Consider the following 18,333-nt stretch of genomic DNA (forward strand, 5'->3'; position numbering starts at 1 on the left):
CGGCTGGCGACCCCCAGGGGGAGGGCCTTCTCTGTGGGTGCCCCTGCCCTCTGGAACGAACTACCCCCTGAGATTCGGACGATTCCGGATCTCCTTACCTTCCGTCGCGCCCTCAAGACATGGCTTTTTCAGCAAGCGGACCTGGCCTAGGGAGGATTTTATACTGGGTTCATTTTAAGGAATTCGAAATAACACAACTCTAAAATTTGGTTTAATTCGGTTTTACAGGGGGGGATTGTATATATGCCTTTGTTTTAAATATGTTGTGAGCCGCCCTGAGTCCCGTTGGGAGAAGGGCGGGATATAAATTAAATTAAGAAAAAAAGAATGGCTCCAAGAAACATGACACCTGCCTAGACTGCCTTAAAGAGAGGGTGTGGATTCTACATCATCATGCTGAGAAAAGGCGTTCAGGTAAGACAACGCCCCTTCTCCAGCATGATGAATGTAGAATCCCCCGGTGGGACATACCAAAGCCGCTCATGTCCCTATGGGGAGGGAAAGTCTAGGCTTGTGTCCCCTGAGAAGAAACTACTTGTTGTAGAACCCGCCTACCAAACGCGGCGTCTGCCGCTGCAAACCTATCAATCTTGTAATGCCGGACAAATAAGGAAGGGGAGGACCACGTCGCTGCCCTACAAATCTCCTCGACCGAAGCCTGGGTGGACCAGGCCGCCAACGCAGCTGCGCTGTGCGTCGAGTGAGCCGTGATGTGTGCAGGAACTGGAAGAGACTGAGAAAGATAGGCCCGAGCAATGCATGCCCTGATCCACCTACCAATGGTCGAAGATGAAACCTTCTGACCCATGGTGGAGGGCTGAAAGGACATGAACAAAGCCTCCGACTTTCGAAAAGCTGAGGTTCGCTTGACATAATGGCGCAAAGCCCTGCGCACATCCAATTTATGCCACTGTCTTTCTAGATGTGTTGGATTAGGACAAAAATTTGGAAGAATCAGATCTTGGGATCTGTGAAACCAGGTATTGACCTTCAGAATGAAGGAGGGGTCCAATCTGAGGACCACCCTATCCTCAAAAAAGGTGCACAAATCCCTCCTGACCGAGAGGGCGGCCAATTCTGAAATCCGCCAAGCCGATGTGATAGCTACCAAGAATGCCACTTTCAAGGACAGAAAATGAAGAGAACAAGACCTGAGAGGTTCGAACGGAGGAGAGGTTAAAGCCTGTAATACCCTAGGCAGGTCCCAAGATGGATAACAATGAACCACGGGCGGTCTAGCATTAACCGCCCCCTTCAGAAAAGCACTAACTGCCGGATGTTGCAATAAAGGAACCAAGTTGTCACAGATAAGGACCGTTGACAAGGCCGCGACCTGCCTGCGGATGGTACTAGGTGATAAACCCTTATTCATACCTTCCAACAGATATTCCAATATGTTAGGAATGGTGACCGATAGCAGCCTGAGCTGTTGCCTAGTGCACCACGTGCAGAAGTTCCTCCACGTGGCGTCATAAATCCTATTAGTTGAGGGGCGCCTTGAGGCTTGAATCATCGAGATCACCCTGGACGAATAGGATTGCCTAGCTAAACTTTCCCGCTCAAGTGCCAGGCGGCCAATTGGAGCCACTGTGGATCTGGATGTTGAAGATTCCCCCGGCTGAGAGCCACTCGGCCCGAGGGAATCCTCCACGGTGGCGAGAGCGACAGATCCACAAGGTCGGCAAACCACGGACGCCTTGGCCAATGTGGAGCAATTAAGATTATCTCCGCCCTTTCCTGAATCAGTTTGCGGATGGTTGCCTGTAACAACAGAAGGGGAGGAAAGTGAGGTTGGCGGTGGTACAGGTCTTTATAAGTAGAGACCTGAAAAGAGAAGGGTCAAAAAGCCCCAAAGTTGGTGCCTGTTAAGGCGCTGCCTCCTCATCCTCTGACATGGGCGTATCAGCTATCTCCAGGTCCACAGACCCCTCCTCCCCTAACTGGGAGGAAGTCTCAGAGATGCCAGAACCAGGGACTGTGGCACGTCCCGCTTGAGAAGGGGGTATGGACGGAGGCAGAGGCGGCTGCAAGGGACGTTGACTCCTAGAGGATGACATAAATTGCATAAAGGCATGGTGCATGAATGCCTGGAACTGTTCTGACCACATATCCCGTTGGTCCATAGAACCAATCCCAGCCTCAGTTGGGATATACGTGGCTTCAGGACCCTGTTGTGTAGATGAAGATGAGGAGCGAGGGGGACCAACTTGTTCAGTTTCCCCCTGAGGAGACCATGCCCTAGGGACATCATGGGCAGGTACAAATGGAGGCTCAAATGGAGAAGTGTCCAATGGAATGGGGGGAACCACTTCAGCTTCACTGGACATGAGTCTTTGGGCTTTGGAGAATTCCTTCTCCAGCGCCAGATGTCTCCTCGAGGCCTCTTGCTCAGCTGCCTTGGAGGGCTCTTTGGTGGAGATGTGTTTTGTCTTGGCTTTTTTCTTTTCCCCCGCCTCCAAATCAGTTGATCTGCGCTTTGTTTGTGCGGGGGGAATACCAGAGCCCTGTGATGCCTGGGGCGAGGAACTGTCTGCCATTGTAGTCTAGATAATCTGGGTAGGAGATATCCAGAAGTGGGGGGGAACCCAAACATGCAGATCTAGTTGTCAGAGATGGAAAACGATCCTTGCTCTGAACAACAGCAATGGCAAAAACAGCCAGACAGCTCCCTAGAACTGCCTGTCTAGGCCTTGTGGCACAGTACCACAGACTAATTGAAACAGGTGGATTCTGAGATAAATTCCCCTTCGCTCAACTCACACAAGGAATGGAGGATACGTATGAACCTCAATGAGTAGTTAGAACAATAATACCTATGCAATGAGGTGATCACTGCTGTGATCCTCCTGGCAATGCACCAAGTATATCCTGAAAATTGTTGAAAATCTGCCCCCCCCCCGGTAAAGGCCTGACACGGCAGGCCGAGGCAATAATAAGCAGGCCCAAATAGAACTCAGAGGAACACGAGGTCCCTACAAAATGGCATCCGTGCCGAATACACGCTCAAAATGGCGGCCACGCCCTGAACACGCGTTCAAAATGACGGCCGCGCCTGTTCAGTGCCTCTTAAAAAAGGCGACCACGCCGGAAAAACGGAGAAGAGGAGGCCACAAGATCCCCTGAGGGAAAGGCTTGAACAGATTAGGCAAGCTAAACAGAGCCCTCTTCCCCCCATTCGCAAAAGGCACTTGGTGTTTGTCGCGCAGGCTCCGCTGCGATCCGAATTCACTTGCGTCCAAGCGAAACCTCGTGGCCTCGACGAAATTGGAAGCCCCACTTTTAAATCGGCCTGTAGCTTTCTCCGTAAGAGCCTGTAAGGCACGAAGCTAAAAGGCCTGAGTAGAATCCAATGCCAATTTTTCTCAATTTGAGTCCAAATTTCAATAAAAAATAAAGCACTTCAATTTAGAAACTTGAATCAACCTGAAAAACCAAATAGAAATCAGCCAAATTAATTAAACCTAGTCTAACTGCAGAGCCAAAAGAGTTGCGCCCTACTGAGCTGAGACTAAGTCAATAACTGGGAAGACACACCCAGAGGGAGGCATGGCTAAAGTTCTGACTTAGTCTCATCTGAGCAGGAAGGCTGAGATTACCCACTGGTGGATTCTACATTCATCATGCTGGAGAACTTTGGTTACTTAAAACTTGGAAATTATAAATATTAAATGTTAAATTTAAATATTAATGGGAAACTAAAAATTGGGAAAAACTAATTAGGACATTATCTATAAAGACTGAATGTTAAAATAACCAGGATATGTATAAGCTAAAAATTATTGATAAATGTAAGAATGTTATTTTTATTTAATTGATATAATAAGAATCGTATTAGTTTAAACATGAGACAGTAAATACTAAGGGGAAAAGAGAGGAAATATTTAATGTGGTAATTTGAAACTTGTACTAAAGATGTCATTGAATTATCGATTAACTCAGCCACCACATTGCTCTTTAAATACTTAAATATAAAATTAGAAAATCAATAAAACATTAAAAAAAATATGCTAAGAACTTTGAATAAGGGAAGCTTTTGGTTACCCAAAAATAATCTGTTCTGAAATTATAAATGATTGGGATATTTTGAACATGGATGGGGAATTAAAATTGAAAAAAGCAAAAATAGGATATAGACTGAATAAATGGATATTGAGTGCAAATGCAATTAAAATATGCTTTGGTTAGAAAAGATATTCTAAACTGATATTATTGACACTATTAGAAAAATGTAACAAATGTTGATAGGAAATTGTATATTTACTCACAACAATAAGAACTGTATTTGCTTAGTGTGGAAAAATGTCTATTACCAGAAGAGAGGATGTACTAGAGCAGGGGTGCCAAACTGCTGGCCTGTGGGTCGGTTTCATCATACCAAAGCCGCGCCAACCCCATTGCTGGCAATGCAAAAAGAGTTGCAATACGTCGCGACATGTCACGTGACGTGGCGAGTTAGACACCCGTGTACTAGAGGGTGTAATATTGGATTTAGTTTGAAGAAGCTTACATGTACCACGGAATAACTAATGGACTCAGTCACCACATTGTCTATTAGGCACTTGATTGTAAAAATAGAAAATAAAATATTTATTAAAAAATGATATGCAGAATTGGGAATCGAGCACATGTTTCCTGAACAATATACAAGCACCTAATTGGACATTTCCAGATAACCAGGGGATAGCCAGGGTGGGGAAGGGGGAGAAGGAACTTTCCTTTGTCTTGTCTGTATGGGAAAACATCAGATTCAGTTTATGCTACTTTTGTAACTATTTAAACTTCAGTAAAGTATACTTTTGGCAAAACAAATGGCCAGGAATCTTTCTTTCCAAATAACTAAGTGGGACGGTTGACACCAATTTTTAGTGGTGGGTGAAAGTACATAATGTCAGACTTTTCCCAACTTACACGTTTAGGAAATACATTTAAGTATTCCATTTTTTGAAGTTAAAAGTTCTTTTACTAAAGTCAAGTGGTTACAGCAAAAGCAAAGCTAGATCTGAATATTACCATGAAAAGTCTGCAATTTTTCACTTCCTTGGGACCTTCCCCCTTGACCAGTCCATCAGAGTCCAATAATATTTCTTTTTGATGTTTTGGGAACAGCTTTGAAGGTTGGTGGCCTCTCTGGTGTAGTTTCACATACAGTTCCCAGGCTTCATCCTTGATTGGCTGGTTTATTCCAGATTGACAGCTCTGGGTCCTCCTCCCTTTTCCTTACACTAGGATGCTCAATTCTTACTTCCCTAATTGCCTCCCTTACATTTTATGGCAGGATACCAGTGAAGCAAAGTATGCTGAAGATGGCAGGCCTGACCTTCTGCACCCCCCCAAAAAATGTTAGTCCTATAAAAGGAGACAAAAAAGGAGAGGCAGTTAGAATTCAACGGGGTTTATCTGGATATTTGGTGGTGGAATTTGTGAAGAAGAGTTGGGCATCTATCCATTCTGTCTCTAAGGGAGGGAAATCTTCCATGAAATTAAATATTGGATTTTTCCTCAATGTTTACGAGAATCTAAAATTTCTTTTAACTTCGAAATGCTGCTCCCTTTCAATTAGAATGGGGGTTGGTGTTGGATTTGTTGCAGGGCATAGGGAAGAAGTGATTGCTGGTTTTAATAGACTACACTGAAAGACTGGGTGAACACATCTGAATTTTTCGTAGGTCCAACTGAATTGTTACTGGATTGATGACCCTGCTGACAGGGAAAGGGCCAATGTATTTAGTTTTTTTATAGTTGCCTGGTTTGCGAATATTTGGTGGAGAGGTAGACCTTATCATCTACATTAAAATCTTTTAGTTTGGAGCATTTTGTGTTGGCATGCTTTTTATAGGCTTCTTGTGCTTCCTCTAGAACTTTGCAGACTACTGGCCAAATGCTTTGAAATTGTGTAATCCATTCTGCCAGTGATGTAGTTTGTGGCTTAGCCTGGGGTAATTCAGGTATGACTACAAAGTCCTGGCCCATGGCAATTTTAAAGGGGGTGAAGCCTGTGCTACTATGTAGTACGTTATTGTAGGCTATCTTTGCAAAGGGGAGGAGCTCAGACCAGTTGTCCTGTTGATAGTTAATATAGGATCTTAGGTATTGTACCAAGACAACATTTGTGTGTTCACACTCCATTTATCTGGGGATGATGGGAGGAGCTAAGTCCCTAGATGGTGCCAAGCAACTTTAGGAACTCCTGCCAAAATTGAGAGATGAATTGAACCCTATGATCCGAAATGATGTGCTCTGGGGCTCCATGGAGTCTATACACATGTTGCATGAAAAGCTTGGCTAGGGAGCCAGCTGAGGAAATCTTAGGTATGGCACAAAATATACTTGTTTGGGAAAAAGGTCAGTTATCACCCAAATTACTGTATTCCCTGAACTTTCTGGTAGTTCCACTATAAAGTCCATAGAGATTTCCTATCAGGGTGCTTGGGGTTTTGCCACTGGCTGGAGACCTGGGGGTTTCCACGAATGCCTTTTAACACATGGGGCAACTAGCAACAGATGCTTCTATGTTTTACGAGGTGTAGAGTTTTCACAAAACCAAAATGTCCCATGGTCTTTGAATCATGGCTTTTTTGAAGGACCACGGTTTGTTGGCTCCCTGGGACGTACAGTTTGGTACTCACCCAAGCTATGCTATCTTGCAAAGTGCAGTCAGTTTTGTGAGTTTTGGACCAATCATCTTTTTCTAATGCCACTTTTAATGCTGCGAGTATTTCGCCTGGCATTTGCGGGGTGATTTTCCCCTATGCCCTAGCAAAGGTGGGAGCTGCTAGTTGTTGGGAGGAGATGACTGGTCTAATGACCTCAACTTTGGAGCTTTTATATTGGGGTAGTCTCAAAAGGGCTAGTGACGGGGAACCACATCAAAGTCCTTTTCACTGAAAGTTTCTTGTAAATTCCAGTACTCTTGGGGAATACTGGGTTCTGCCTTAGGTTGTTCTCACACCACAGCAACAGCCTCCCCTTTCCCTTTTCCGCCCAACAGTTCAGGAATGCACATGGGTGGTTCTCTCTTTTGCTTGCGCCAAATTTTTAACATATGCTTCCTCCAATTCACATAAGTGTTCCATTTTAGGAGTTACACTAGTCCCAATACGAGGGTCTGCCCATGCCTGGTGCCACAATGAAGCTCCTTGTGGAGCCCTATTTTCATTTCAATTGGTTCAGTGACAAATGTTGCAGGGGCTTCCCCTGCCACTGAACCATCCAATTGGCAAAATGCCATGGGCACCTTCAGTTCTCTGAATCCGTTTTTCCATTAATCCAAGCTAACCAGGCATCTGATGCAATAGGGCAATCAGGTTTTCCCTATGCCCCAAGGAAGGCACAACCAATTCTGTTGGGATTGTTACGGGTATCACTGGGCAACTTACCAGTAGGTTGTTGTTGCTGTTCCTTTCCACAGGGCTCCTGGGTTGTGGGGGTCGGAGTTCCCTTCACCGGGCAATGGGGTGAACTTAACAACCTCCACTCCTTTTAAAGCAGTTTCTCAGGGCTTTGCAGGAGGCTTTCCCGCCTTAATGGGATCAGGGGTTGGCTTTTGCTTCAGACGCTATGCTTCAGCAGTTGACAGCTCCATGTCCCTCCTTCTTGCATTTGATGAATTAGATGGAACGGCAGTGTGAACACTGGTCTCATCCTCCTTGCCTCAGAGTTTCCCTCTTCTCTGCAGGGAGGGTTCTTTGCCAGCCACAGTTGGGACAATTGCGGGATCTGGCTAGGCCCATTTTGACCTCATCAACCAGTTCATACTATCCATGCCATACCATTCATACCAGCTTCTGGAGATGCAGGTGTTGTAAATGTCATCGATCAACCTATCTTAGAAACACTCTATCAGCATGTCCTGTGGCCAATAGGTCAATTTGCATGCCAAGGTGTGAAATTCCTGTGTGTAAATGGTCACAGGTCATCTTCCCTGAGTTATAGTTTTAATCCTTGTCCTGGCTTTTCTATCAGTGGGGGGAATCCTTGAACCTCTTCCAGAGGGCTCCCACAGATTGGTTAAAGTTGGATAGCTCTGAAGTATTGTCCTTATGGAGGGTCACCATCCAGTCTGCTGTCTCTTTCAACGCTAGAGTCATGCTCCACACCTTGGCCCCTTTGGACAGCAGATCAGCCCCATACTCCTGCATGTAGATCCATACTTGGGTCACGAATGCCAGTTGTTCTGAATCACCATTGAATTTCACCTCCAAGGATGGGGGTCTGTGATCCCTTCTCCGTGACGTTATGGCCCATGCTGGTGGTGGTGGTTAAGCCAGTGGTGCTGGCGTTGGTTGTCCTGGCTGTGGTATTGGCATAGGCAGCCATGGTGGTGGGTGCAGCTGTGCTACTCTCTGCTTTGTCTGGCACGAGCTGGTTGAGCAGCAGTGTCAACTCAGCCAGGGCTTCACGGGCTTGGAGGTTTTCAAAGGCATCTCTTAGGAAGTTAACAGCCTGCTCAAAGAGTACATTGTTGCAGTCCGGTTCACCTCTCGCTGCCCTGCACTTACCCTTAACGCATGTGGATCTTCAACAACTTTGCCTTCCCTGGATGAAAGTTACCCGAAGGCTTATCCTCCCAGTCATCCTTTCTACTAACCCCCAGGGCTTCAACTGGTCATCGGAGGCTTCTGCTTCCTCTTCCCAGTTAGGGTAGTCTCTGCCGTTCTGGGGTCTCAAATGGGGTCTTCCCAAGCCTCCATCTCCTCCTGTTCACTTTTGTGTATAGATATTTCGTGCACAGTTCCCACTGTGCATCTCCAGGTTGATTGCTACTGAAGATCCAGCTTAATGTGAGGCTTGTCCCAACTTGGATGTTTAGGAAAGATAGATCCTCAATTCCATTTTTTGAAGTAATTCTTTTACTAAAGTCAAGTGGTTACAGAGAAAGCAAAGCTGGATCTGTGTATTCCTACACAAAGTTTGCAATTTTCCCCTTGGGGCCTCCCCCCTTGACCAGTCCATCTGTGTCCAATAATATTTCTTTTTGATGTTTTAACAGGTTTAAAGGTTGGTGCCTCTCTGGTGTAGTTTCGCATACTGTTCCCAGGCTTTGTCCTTGATTGGCTGGTTTATTCCAGATCAACAGCTTTGGTTCTTGTCACCCTGACATCCCTCTCCCTTTTCCTTACATCTTCTCATGCTCAATTCTTACTTCCTCAATTGCCTCCCTCCTCCCTTGCAATTTATGGCAAGATGCCAGTGAAGCAAAGTATGCTGAAGGTCTGATACATAATCCATTTTAGACAGGGATGTATTCCCACTTTGAGCTATAAGTAGGTAACTCTTTCAACCAAGATCTGTAATCTCTGAAGGCACATAGATACACTCCAGCATATTCCTTTCTATGCTTTAAAATTAAGGTTAGCAGTCTTTTTAATTGCCTTACATTAGATGCCATCCTGCACAGCAGTACCCTTGCTATTATTATCAATGGTAATATTCAGATTTGATTGACCCAAAATGGCATTATTTTAAAAATCACAGTTAAATTACAAGTCTTTCTTGAATGGGAATAACCTAATGAACCAGAATCTTTTATGTAAAATCTCAATGAGCCTTTAGTAATCAGGCATTACTAAAATCGCTATTTAATTAGTTTTACAATGCCAAGCTGCTATTTTAAAATGATTTGATTTTGAATGCTTCCCCCCCCTCTTAAAATTATTATGGTAAGTTGTTTGAAGCTGTTTAACTCAGAAAAGAACTATTAAATATTTCAAATCAACTTACGTGATTAGCAGTATAGAGCCAATACTGAGGTGATGGTGTACATTTTGGTGCAATTCTTCCGGAGAACAAGCCAAGCTGCTCTCTAACTCAAAAATATAGGAACATTGCTTTATCTTCTCCCTCTCTTCTGCCACCATGGTGAAGCCAGTCTGTTTAGAGATAGTAAGAGTCTAATGGCACACTAAACAAAGTTTAGTTGCCCCCCTCCTCTCTTGAGATATTCAGCAACAGAGTACCCCACAATTTTCATAATCCTATTGTGGCCTGATTCATACACATGGCATGCTGACTGAAACTACAAAGAAGTGTAGGTCAATACTATCTAGAGGGCTGCAGATTCCATTTTCCTAGGCTATGGCATTATTAAAATGTTCTAATATAGTCTCCTCTATGATGTGCCTTTTTCTTACTCAATTCTCTCAACCTTACCATTTATCTTATAGCACATGCAAACATTTTGATATGCAATTTTCATGTAAATTGCATAGCCTTTCTTTTCTAATCAACTTCAGCTCTGATATTATGTAGCATGTAATCAATACTGTAAATAGTATGGTAAGGGCTGAGTTATGTACTAGTTTTCTTTAGTATAATTCATTTTTACTACCCCATTCTTATACTCACTGCTAATGTTGTTCGGTTGCAGATGATCATTACTAAAGCTTTCCTGTCTTCCTGTGTACAATGGTTACCATAGGGATCGCCGCCCTGATAGATTAGCATAATCCAGCTAGCTGCCAAATTAGAAATATTAGAGATTCAATGAGGCATGAGTATAATTATAAGAACGCTCAATAGATCTGTTCAAATTATGTCTTACTTCCATTTGCAAGATGGGTCTCATTAATTCGTCCTATTACTTTTTGTTTGTTGTCTATCTTACTGATCTGCACCAGGCCAGAATTGGTCATATTGCTGAAGACTTCTCGACATATCCTCAGTCTGTAAATGTAGTGGCCATCATCATTCATGCTTTCTGTTTCAAAACTACAAAGAATAGACAATTTAGAACACATAATATAGAATCATAGGACTGGGAATGACCTCAGAGGTCTTCTAGTCCAATCCCCTGCTCAAGGTAGGAACCTTACATATGATTCCAGTCAAATTGTTGTCCAAACTATTTCTGAAAACTAGTACCCAAATTTACACATATATACCCTCATTTACACATTTACATCCACATTTACCCCAACACAGGAAAATAAAAACAGTAGGAAAGTTAACAATATTTTCCTGGAATATTTCTTATAATGCTAATCTGGTCTTTGCCTCTCAAATGAAGGAATAGTTAATAGCCAGAACACAATTAACAGTGTATTCCTAATTTCATTACAAATAGAGTATCATCTCTTATGGAATCTTGAACTACAGTGCATCCAGAAAGTATTCAGATCCCCTTCATGTCTGAATACTTTCTGAATGCACTGTATATTAAAATATAAAGTTATGTTACTTGTATAAATTTCCTTTAAATATTTTTTCTGATTTGGTAACTGGGAAGTGTGGAAGCACTAAGAAAGGATTAAAATTAGCATGGCATGTGAAGATATAACACTTAAGTAGGGTTATATAAAGACAGGATAACCTTTATTTCCAATAGCCTCATGAAAAACAGAATATTGGGTATGGAGTTGTTACAGATTTCTAAAAGTAATTTTTCTCACATTTCAACTTTGAGCAAAGTTGAAATTATGAGCAAGTACTGATCTTATATCAATCTCCATTAATTAGCTCTGATATGCAACAACTTTTATTGTCTCATTACAATGCTTTCTACTTCTGGCATCCAAAAGAGTGCAACATTCCCTAGTCCAGTGGTGGCGAACCTATGGCACGCGTGCCAGAGGTGGCACTCAGAGTCCTCTCTGTGGGCACGCGTGCCATGCCCCAGAGATGGCAACCATCCCTCTTCAACCAGCTGCCCGCTAACTCGCCGAGGTGCCACGTGGTTGGATGCATCCCAGCATAGCTACCACTGTCCCATCCCTCCTGGCTTCGCATGCTCTCCTTTTCCCGGGCACGACTCACTGCATCATCTCCTCAGCTGTTGGCCGGCCTTCCAGCTCAGAGGCGGCTTCTCTGAATTGCTGGTGGCGGGCTGCAGAGCCCCAGAGTGCGCCGGTTGAGGGGCCGGCAGGCTATGGCTGCTGACGGACACTGTCGGCCCCATGCGCTCGCTGGCCTGTGTGCGGGGGCCAATGGTGTCAGGCAGCAGCTGCCCCGGCCCGCCTCGCCTTGCGACAATGGCACCCCCACCCTGCCTCGCCTCACCCTGCAAAATGAGCCTCCTGCCCACCGCCCCACCTGCCAGAGACCCCCTGGATCTCCCCCAACCCTGCCCGGTCCCCACAGGCATCCCTCCCCATAAGCAACATCAAGGTGACCACACCCACCTTGGCCACACCCACCCAGTGGGCCACGCCTACCTGGCACCCAGTGATAAATAAGTGGGTTTTGGGTTGCAGTTTGGGCACTCGGTCTCTAAAAGGTTCGCCATCACTGCCCTAGTCTTATCTGTTTGATCTGAAACCCACTGACACTGTACCTTTGATTGAAAAGTGGCTTCAGTCTGTTCATCAATGCTAGTTCTTTTGAGGATTCTTGTTCCTGTTCCCCAAGAAGGTCACACATCTTTTCTTCTGCCATCACAGTGATTATGATGGCTAGTATCATAGCATGGGAGAAAGCATGAACCAGGAACATTCTATAAACAGCAATTTATAGAAAGTGAGGAAAGTAAGTTTCAAAAAGCTATTAATATGTCTGTTAATGCTTCTGACACATAAATCCTGAATTCAGCAAACTGTTTCAGGCCTCATAACTCAAAATTAAGAGGAGAATAGGAAAAGAATATGGAGCATTACTGGTCTCATAAAAATAATAATCTGGAATGAGATAGTTCTGAAAAAGTGGGAAATTATGTTTATGGAATGGAAATTTCAACTACTATATGTTAACACTATTCTTGCAACACTTTCCTTAGTGTCCATTATATACTTTCTTTAGTGTCCTTTAATTCTTATGAACTGCAAAGTGGAGGGAGGAAAGCCTACTTAATTAGATGCTTCTCTTTCTCATAAAATCCATTCTAACTATTCTCTGCAAGATACCAGTGAAGAAAAGATCTGGCAATATCAATTTCAGAAGATTATTTAGCTGGACACTTTGCTGTGTCTCTATGGTAGGACACCTAGAAAGTTTTTTTTAGTTAGGTATAGAAGAGGCTTGAAGTCAAAATCTAAAAATCCTGGAGAAAGCTGTACTGCAGAGAATTTCAAGATAGAAATTATTCAGACCACCTATACTTGTTAGTTGCTGTAATCAAAGTTATATTTTATCCACTGAAATTGAGATTTATAACTGTACATTATTAAGGTGCAATTTCTGCAGATTTCATGTATGATAAAGTAGGGAATGATGGAATGTTTGGCATTAGAAAATTGACCACAATCTGGGATTCTAACTATAGTCACAATCTTATTCTTATGGTTGTCTGCTTTACAAAACATTCTACTGGCATTTCTATGTTTTTTGTGCTTTGCCTTCCATTTTATTGATGGAATTTGTGACTACTCTTTGGAAGGCCAGTAAATATACAATTGTTCTGCACAAGTAAATAAACTGGTACTACTGGAGGACATATAAAGAAGAAATTAATTTGATAAGACCCCTGGATTGTACAAAGCCTTTTAAACTTATATCTTACAATTTCTCTACAAACAGAAAGTTCAGAAACTGGAAAGGCCTATGGAATAGATACTCCGATGATACAAATTATTCTGAATAAATTGTTCTTCTAAGCCAGATGTTTGGGATATGTAATATTAAAACAATATTTTAATATCACACTCAAAACTAGAAATTACACCTGGAAGTTCCTCTTTTTGACATAACTGAGGATTGGTTGGCTACACTCATCTTTCATATAATAATCCTACAAACAGACCATCAATTCCTTTTGTGTACTCTAATCACTTTGATATCTATAGAAACCAATATGCCTATGGACACTATTCTATGCACTTGGCAACTCCTTTTTTCCTTAAGTAATAATTTAAAAAAATAAAAGCTGAATTTCAAATAAAAAGTCAACTTCTATCCCTACACAATTACATAGGCATTCTTAAAAAAATGCTGCTCACTGCCATTTAGAAGTGATTGCACTTGAACAAGAAAAAAAGAGGCAAAGTTGGGGGAGGGGTTAGTGGTAGAAAAATGACATTAATGGTTTCCTTATGGGACATGGTGTTTTCAATTCAATACTCTTATCACAGCCACTATTTTGAAAATAAACATCACTGATGGCTCTCAAAATTCCAGATGTACCCTCTTCACTCACAACAGCTAAAAATTTGTATTGGGATTTTAATATATGAATTGATTGTCCATTAACAATGCAAAAATGTATTTGCATGGTTGATAACCCCCAACTTGGTCACATGATGGAGAATAATAGTAGTTATAACTCTACACAGAAGGCATTACAAAGGTCTAATTGCATCTGAAAAATGTATCACTGTTTAAATCTCTGTATAGGTACAAATTCTGCTTAAAGAAAAAATATAATATATGCAACTGAGGGAATCAACAGACTATAATTGTTGCCAAGCAGGGACAAACTTAGCCAGAGACATTACTGAAGCCTGGGAAATTAGTCCTTTGTCAGTTAATAGGAGTGTTGATTTTACCACCAGTCTATCAAGTACTTTGGAGCCAAGGGCACAGTGGCACAAGGAAACAACAATAATTCAATAGTCATCCATTAACACCCTAATCAACAACTAAAGGTTCCTTGTTCTTAATATAGTTTACTAGGCAGAAAAATATGACCAACAGTGTGAAGGAAACACCTTAAGGCTAAAAGCTCTGCAATATCATCTCCAAATACTTGGAGTGGCATATTGCACCTTTCTTTTAGAATGAGACACATGCATTAATACATGAAACTGCTTTCTACTATATGATGAGTTTTCTCAGCAGTTTGCCTTTCTTAATTTTGTTTCTTTAAGGTCAAACTGAATGCAATCAGACAACTATATAAACATTACTGGGGTTTCTGCTTCTTCATAGAAGAATGTAGCAATATACCAGCTCTTTCCTCCTTGATGGTTTAGCAGTGTAGGTTGGGATCTTCCACGTGACATGCAAGTACCTAGCTACATCCTTTCTCCGGATCGACAAACAAACTACCGGTATGTATCAAACCGCCCAATAGCCAACCTGATTTACAAAGCACATTCATTAGCTCCTTCATGAAAGCATGTCACTTCGTGAGATTTATTTCAAAGTGAAGCCCGTGACAGAAATAACTTCGCAAGTTTTAGAGCTATGCTAAGGAGCGCCTGCAAAGGCAGCAGAAAACGAGCAACAACGCTCATCCATTCTGCAAAGCAAAAAGTCAGGCGAGGAAGGTGTCCTTCCTCTGGGGCTGTCTATTCGTTAAGACTCGCGTCTGACGCCGATACCGGATCCTACTACTTCTTCGGGTAATAGCCCCGAACCTCTCACGGAACTCTGTGACTTTTCGTACTCCAAAACGGTACTTCCTCCTTGCAGTTCGCTACCGATACCTGGCGAAGAAGTAGAAAAACAACGAGGCACGACCCACGCTTATCCTCTGAGGCGCTCTGGATACCGGAACCAGTGAAATGGGGGAAGGAGGAGGAGTAATCCTCGTTCCTGCGGGAGGATTGGTTGCCACCAAGAATTTTCTCTAATCAGAGAAAATCTACTCCCGGATGGCCTGCCTATTTGTCTTTGTCGCCCAATAAAAAGTGAAGATGACCGACTCCGTAGATGGCGCTCTAATAAGAAAGAGGTAAAAGAGTCTATGTCAATTATCCATCACGGGACCCTCACGTGCCTCTTTTTTTATAATTTCCCGGAGGCGAGATCCAGGAGGAGGGACTTAGTTTTAAGGTCTTATTCTGAGATTGAGATTTTTGGAACGTCTGTGAGTGTCTTAAATTTCTTTTTTGCCCTGCCCACGAAGTGAATGGCTGTGAGAAACTGAGCCTGGGAAAAGAGTGGGCGGATAGATTCTCCAGCGAGCAAGTTGTTCTCTTTTGTTGATGTAGAGCTGTCATCGTTAGAAACACGTTAAGTGTCGTCAACTCGGGTCGGACTCTTGGTTAGAAGACGGGGGCTTTTTTTCTATGGTTTTAATTTTTATGGTGACACTGCAGTCACATTTGTCCCTATATGTATAGGGAGGGAGGGTTTATCATCACTAGTGTTGGCAAGTCTTGGAAATTGGGTCACATCCTTCCTGGCAGACAACTGTAAGGTTTTCCACTTAGCCTCACAATTGCCCTAGCATTACTCAGGAATTTAAAAGAGCCAAAAGAAACTCCTGAGCGAGGTTTCAACAAGCAAACAACTTTTATTTTGATCAAAATAGAGTTGGGTGACCCCATCTCTCTTTGTGGCTGGTAGAGCGATGAAGGCAACACCCAAGAAAGATGTGTTCCACCTTTTATACCTTTCCAGAACAAAAACATCAGGTCTTGGTACCAGGCATAAGATGGCACAAAAAAAAACCCAATTCCTAGATGATGACTCATACACAGCAACCCAGGCTCCATCCGTAACTACCTTTTTCCCCTCCCCTTACCTTGCTATTTTCATGTAAGCAATCACCTGTACCTAGAGCATGAAACATTTGCTTTTATTTAACCAATTTCCCAATATAAAGCACCTACAAAGCTGCTTGCACATCAACAAAGATATATACATATAATGATTACAAAATATCACTACTAATATCAATATTACTAATATCAAGCTTAAGCATAATAAAATCCCTTCACTCCTCCCATTTTAATATAAAGGCTAAATAGGCTTAGGGACTCTTAAAGAGGGGAATATAGTCAGAAGGTAAAGGTTTCAAAATCATTGCTTTAGCTGGTTTATTGTTATAGATAGGAGTGGCAGTAAAAGTTGGTCCGGATATAGTAGATCTAACAATTCTCTAAATAAGCGGGATAAAGCATGATAAACACAACAACCCTCCTAAGGCCAAAACCACAATGAACAATATCCTTTTCCAATTATGAAACATTCCTGAAAACCATCCTCCAACATCCAGTGCTCCTGTAAGGACCCACCTCACTTTACATCTTAAGAACACAGAACTCTTGGAATATCTCTTCCAACAGGCATCTTTATTAAGAGAAAATGATTGCAGGCATTCTAGACAGGATCTGGGGAATTCTCTCCCATCCTTCAATGTTTTAAAATGTTCCCAAGCAGCCCCACCCCACAGTTCTTCCGGGCGACAATCACTCATCCTCATCTTTTCCCAGATCCCAGGCGTTGCATTATTCCCCCCCTTTTCCCTCACTGCCGGCAAAAGGGAGACTTCAGAGAGATTACATGAAAGGCGATGGCCATATTGTTATGGTCAGTCCTCTTGATGAGAATCAACATCCAGTCCTTTGTAGTTTAATGAAGGAAGTGAGAGCCATAAAACCCCCTTGCTTATCCTCCTCCCCTTTCGTAGTATGACAGAATCCAGAGAGAGTAAGAAATGGGATTTTTTCAGAGTAGGTAGCTAGAAATGAAATATAATTGGATTCTGACATCCTGCCTCCCTTAAAAATAAGAGAGATCCACCTGAAAAGAAAAGAAAACAGGTATAAAAGTTAGTCTGGTTTGTTAGGATACTCTGTATGAAACTTCTTTAATAGCTTTGGGGCTCTGACATGACGTTTATGGACCCATTCATTTTGTAAGGCAGGGAGATGTTTCCATGCTACTAGGTATTAAGTTGCCCCATGATATCTCCTAAAATCTAGGATTTCCTTTATCTCGAAGTGTTGTTCACCTTCCACTATGATTAGAGGTGGTGGTGGGGGATTTTTGGCCGTAAAGGTGACTGATGTTCTCTTTTCAGCAAACTGCAGTGAAAAATTGGGTGTATTTCCCTAAGATTTTGGAGTAATTCTAATTCTACTGTTACTGGGTTTATGATTCTTTTAATTGGAAAAGGCCCTATATATTTTGGTCCAAGTTTTTTACAGGGTTGTAGGGATTTTAGGTATTTTGTAGATAAGTACACCATTTCTCCTATAATGAATGGTGTAGGCTCAACCTTTTTTTATTGGCTTGTGCTTTGTATGCCTGCCTAGCTTCATCTAGTGCTTTTCTAACTATTGGCCAGGTGTTTTGTAATTGTTCCATCCATTCTTTCAGTGATGGGATCGCCGGTTCGTTTGGGGTTAGTTCTGGCATGGGGTTGAAACTTTGACCAGTAGCTATTTGAAAAGGAGTGTAACCTGTGCCAGAGTGGACTGCGTTATTGTAGGCAACTTCTGCGAAGAGGAGTAGGTCCGTCCAATCAGACTGTTGGAAATTAATAAAGCATCTTAAATATTGCTCAAGTAATGAGTTCGAATTTTCCGCTTGTCCATTCCCCTGAGGATGATGGCTACATGTCAGTCCCTGAGTGGTCCCTAAAAGGGATAAAAATTCCTTCCAAAATGCAGACGTAAATTGCACTCCCCTATCAGATATGATGCGTTGGGATGCCCCATGCAATCTGTAAATATGCTGCACGAAAAGTTTTGCTAAGGCTTTTGCAGTGGGAATCTTTTGGCAAGGGATAAAGTG

General features: G+C 42.6%; 1 protein-coding gene across 1 annotated transcript in view; it reads right to left on the bottom strand.

The window, feature by feature from the left end:
* M6PR (mannose-6-phosphate receptor, cation dependent) overlaps positions 1–15,366 on the bottom strand; it is a 47,901-nt gene extending 32,535 nt beyond the window's left edge. The window contains exons 1-5 of the mRNA XM_029285871.1: positions 15,294–15,366; positions 12,269–12,427; positions 10,541–10,707; positions 10,345–10,454; positions 9,721–9,869 (exon numbers count right to left, since the gene is read on the bottom strand). Coding sequence (XP_029141704.1) covers positions 9,721–9,869; positions 10,345–10,454; positions 10,541–10,707; positions 12,269–12,426 — 584 coding nt within the window. The 5' untranslated portion in view covers position 12,427; positions 15,294–15,366. The remainder of the gene's footprint in view (positions 1–9,720; positions 9,870–10,344; positions 10,455–10,540; positions 10,708–12,268; positions 12,428–15,293) is intronic.
* Between the last annotated feature and the right edge of the window lie 2,967 nt (positions 15,367–18,333).

Source organism: Protobothrops mucrosquamatus, unplaced genomic scaffold (genome assembly GCF_001527695.2).
Source record: "Protobothrops mucrosquamatus isolate PMUCROS unplaced genomic scaffold, P.Mucros_1.0 scaffold2402, whole genome shotgun sequence".
Lineage (NCBI taxonomy): Eukaryota > Metazoa > Chordata > Lepidosauria > Squamata > Viperidae > Protobothrops > Protobothrops mucrosquamatus.